Genomic DNA, 2,524 nt, shown 5'->3' on the forward strand with positions numbered 1-2,524 from the left:
CCCATCACCTTTTTGTTGTACTAAGTTACCATTATGCCTCTGTTACGAATAAGTACATAACTTTCCTCCCTTCAAAATGCCTCGAAACAAAGATTGTGAATGATGATGTGGCCGCTGATGTGACGTGATTATAGTGCGAGAATGGATACATGTGCACATTGACATTTTTAAAAACGCTTTTTAATATATAAAATAAATAAGTATAGATATAGATTGTTGCCCCGGCACTTATATTTAGGAATAGATAAGAACAAACAACAAAATGCAAACAAACAAGTTTTATGTATATACATAATCCAAATATCCAACGCAACTGTGCACCAAAAAAAATAAATCCAACTTAACAATTTGCAATAGTTTATAATTTTATCTACCGTTTTTCATTATTCATTGATATTGTTTACTTCGTATTGACTACTAATACAACATTATTAGCTGGCACGCAGCTCAATAAACAAACAAATCTTATACGAGTAATAAAAATGGTGTCTTCGTTGAAAATAGTACTCAGTATCACATTCAAATTCAGGTGTAGCTGGTATCAAAAAAAAAAAAAAAAAAAAATCCAGGTGTAGCTACTCCTACACTATTACGGAATATTCTTTTCTACCCCTACCAAAAATGGGTGTTAGAATTTATTGGCTCATATTAATTTCTATTTTCATGCTTAATGAAGTACAAGTATCAGTTTTCGGTGTTGCATCAACTAGTGAAGCTGATTTTCCTAGAGGTGCAATTTCATTACGCACGGTGATGCGAAGATCACGTCCTATTAAAGCACCGCCTCCTCCTAAGCGTAATGTGCCTGTTCACTTCAAGCGCACGCCACCTCTTCCTCCACCACCGCCACCACCATCTCATTATTACAAATTACCACCGGCTTTACCGATATATTCACCGCCTTTTCATCCTCCGAGCGATCTAGTACCACCTCCGCCATCGTATTACAGAGTCTGATTTAGGTATCTCTTAGTGGTTTTCTTTGTCCTTGCTACACATATACTAGCAATATTTTATTTACTGGATAGAAGGTTTTTTCATCTATAATTTTTAATTATTTAATTTATTGTATTTAATAATTTCAGATAAAATTACAAAAGTTTAATATTTATTTTTTTTACTATAATTTATAATGAATTTGTTAAATATAAATAAATTGTAAATATGATATTTTTTCCGTTATATAAAATCTTTAATGTGAAAGGATAAATTTTTAATAATTTAAATCCTAAATTATTATTCGTTGTTTTACCATATCTTTTATTTCAATAGAATCTTCAACCTCGTCCACAATCAACCTACTACATCAACGGATAAATTGAACCGTGAAATGTTAGCCAAAGTGAAATTGATATAAATTAAATCTTTACATTTATATTAAATAAATCAATATATTTACCAATAAATGAAAAATTATTGCGATATAAAATCAAATTTATGCATTGGAATTTTTTCAGCATTTCAAAAAATAACCAAAGCCATCCATATATTAAGTATACAACATCTAATCATATGACACTACATAAACAAATAATTGTTAAGTAGCCTAAATAAATACAATGTAACTGATAATTACAAATATAAATTTAAACATAAGATTTTAAAAATTACCCGGACATTGATGACCTAACATTAACACAAAATTACTAACACAAAATTCGCTTGATGGGGTTTTGTATTGATACGAAATTTTATTTGTGTCGTATGATGTGTTAGATCTGCATGTAAAAAACATTTAGTAAATAAAACATAAACATTGATCGTTGAGTATCCCAAATAAATACGTAAAATGTAAGTAATAATTAGAAATACTAATTTAAACATAGGATTTTAAAAATTAAGCTAAAAGTTACCTGGCCATTGATGACCAAAAGTTAACACAAAATTACTAACACAAAATTCGCTTGATGGGGGTTTTTATTGATACAAATTTTTTTTGTGTCGTATGATGTGTCAATTTATAATGGTAGGTATCACAAATTTTAATTTAATTATAATTAACGAACAATTTGTATTTCTTAACATAAATACTATCTAAATTTATCTTATAATGATAGGTATCAAACTTTATTATAAGCGTTTATCATTTAAATATTATTTAGTATTTTTTTTTTTTGGATTTCTTATATTCGTAGTATTGAATTAATAAATTTATCTTTTTCTATATTTTTACTTTATTTTTTTTTCATTAAAATAATTTAATTCGTGGATTATAATCTACGTGGCATTAAAATTTTAGATATATCAAATCTAATTCGTTACTTTTATCTAGGTGGCGACATAATTTTTTAATTCAAAAATAAAATACAAATCTTTCTTCTTATTGGTCGAAATAAGTATATTTCTTACGTGACGCTCCGAATGCTCTCTAAAAATGCCTACTTTATTTATATATAATATATTAGATTTTTTTTTGGGTCATAACCCTTGACTTATTTGTTTTCTTTGTTACATTACGGCCCACAGACTGCTGTTCTACACACACATACTGAAGTACAAATATACACACAGTGCGCGCGCATGA

General features: G+C 28.2%; 1 protein-coding gene across 1 annotated transcript; it reads left to right on the top strand.

Moving 5' to 3' along the window:
- The first annotated feature begins 621 nt into the window (after nucleotides 1–621).
- Nucleotides 622–957, top strand: LOC110704542 (pollen-specific leucine-rich repeat extensin-like protein 3). The gene has a single exon (XM_021882343.1). The coding sequence runs from the start codon at nucleotides 622–624 to the stop codon at nucleotides 955–957; it is 336 nt and encodes a 111-aa protein (XP_021738035.1).
- Nucleotides 958–2,524: the final 1,567 nt, after the last annotated feature.

Source organism: Chenopodium quinoa, unplaced genomic scaffold (genome assembly GCF_001683475.1).
Source record: "Chenopodium quinoa cultivar QQ74 unplaced genomic scaffold, ASM168347v1, whole genome shotgun sequence".
NCBI lineage: Eukaryota > Viridiplantae > Streptophyta > Magnoliopsida > Caryophyllales > Amaranthaceae > Chenopodium > Chenopodium quinoa.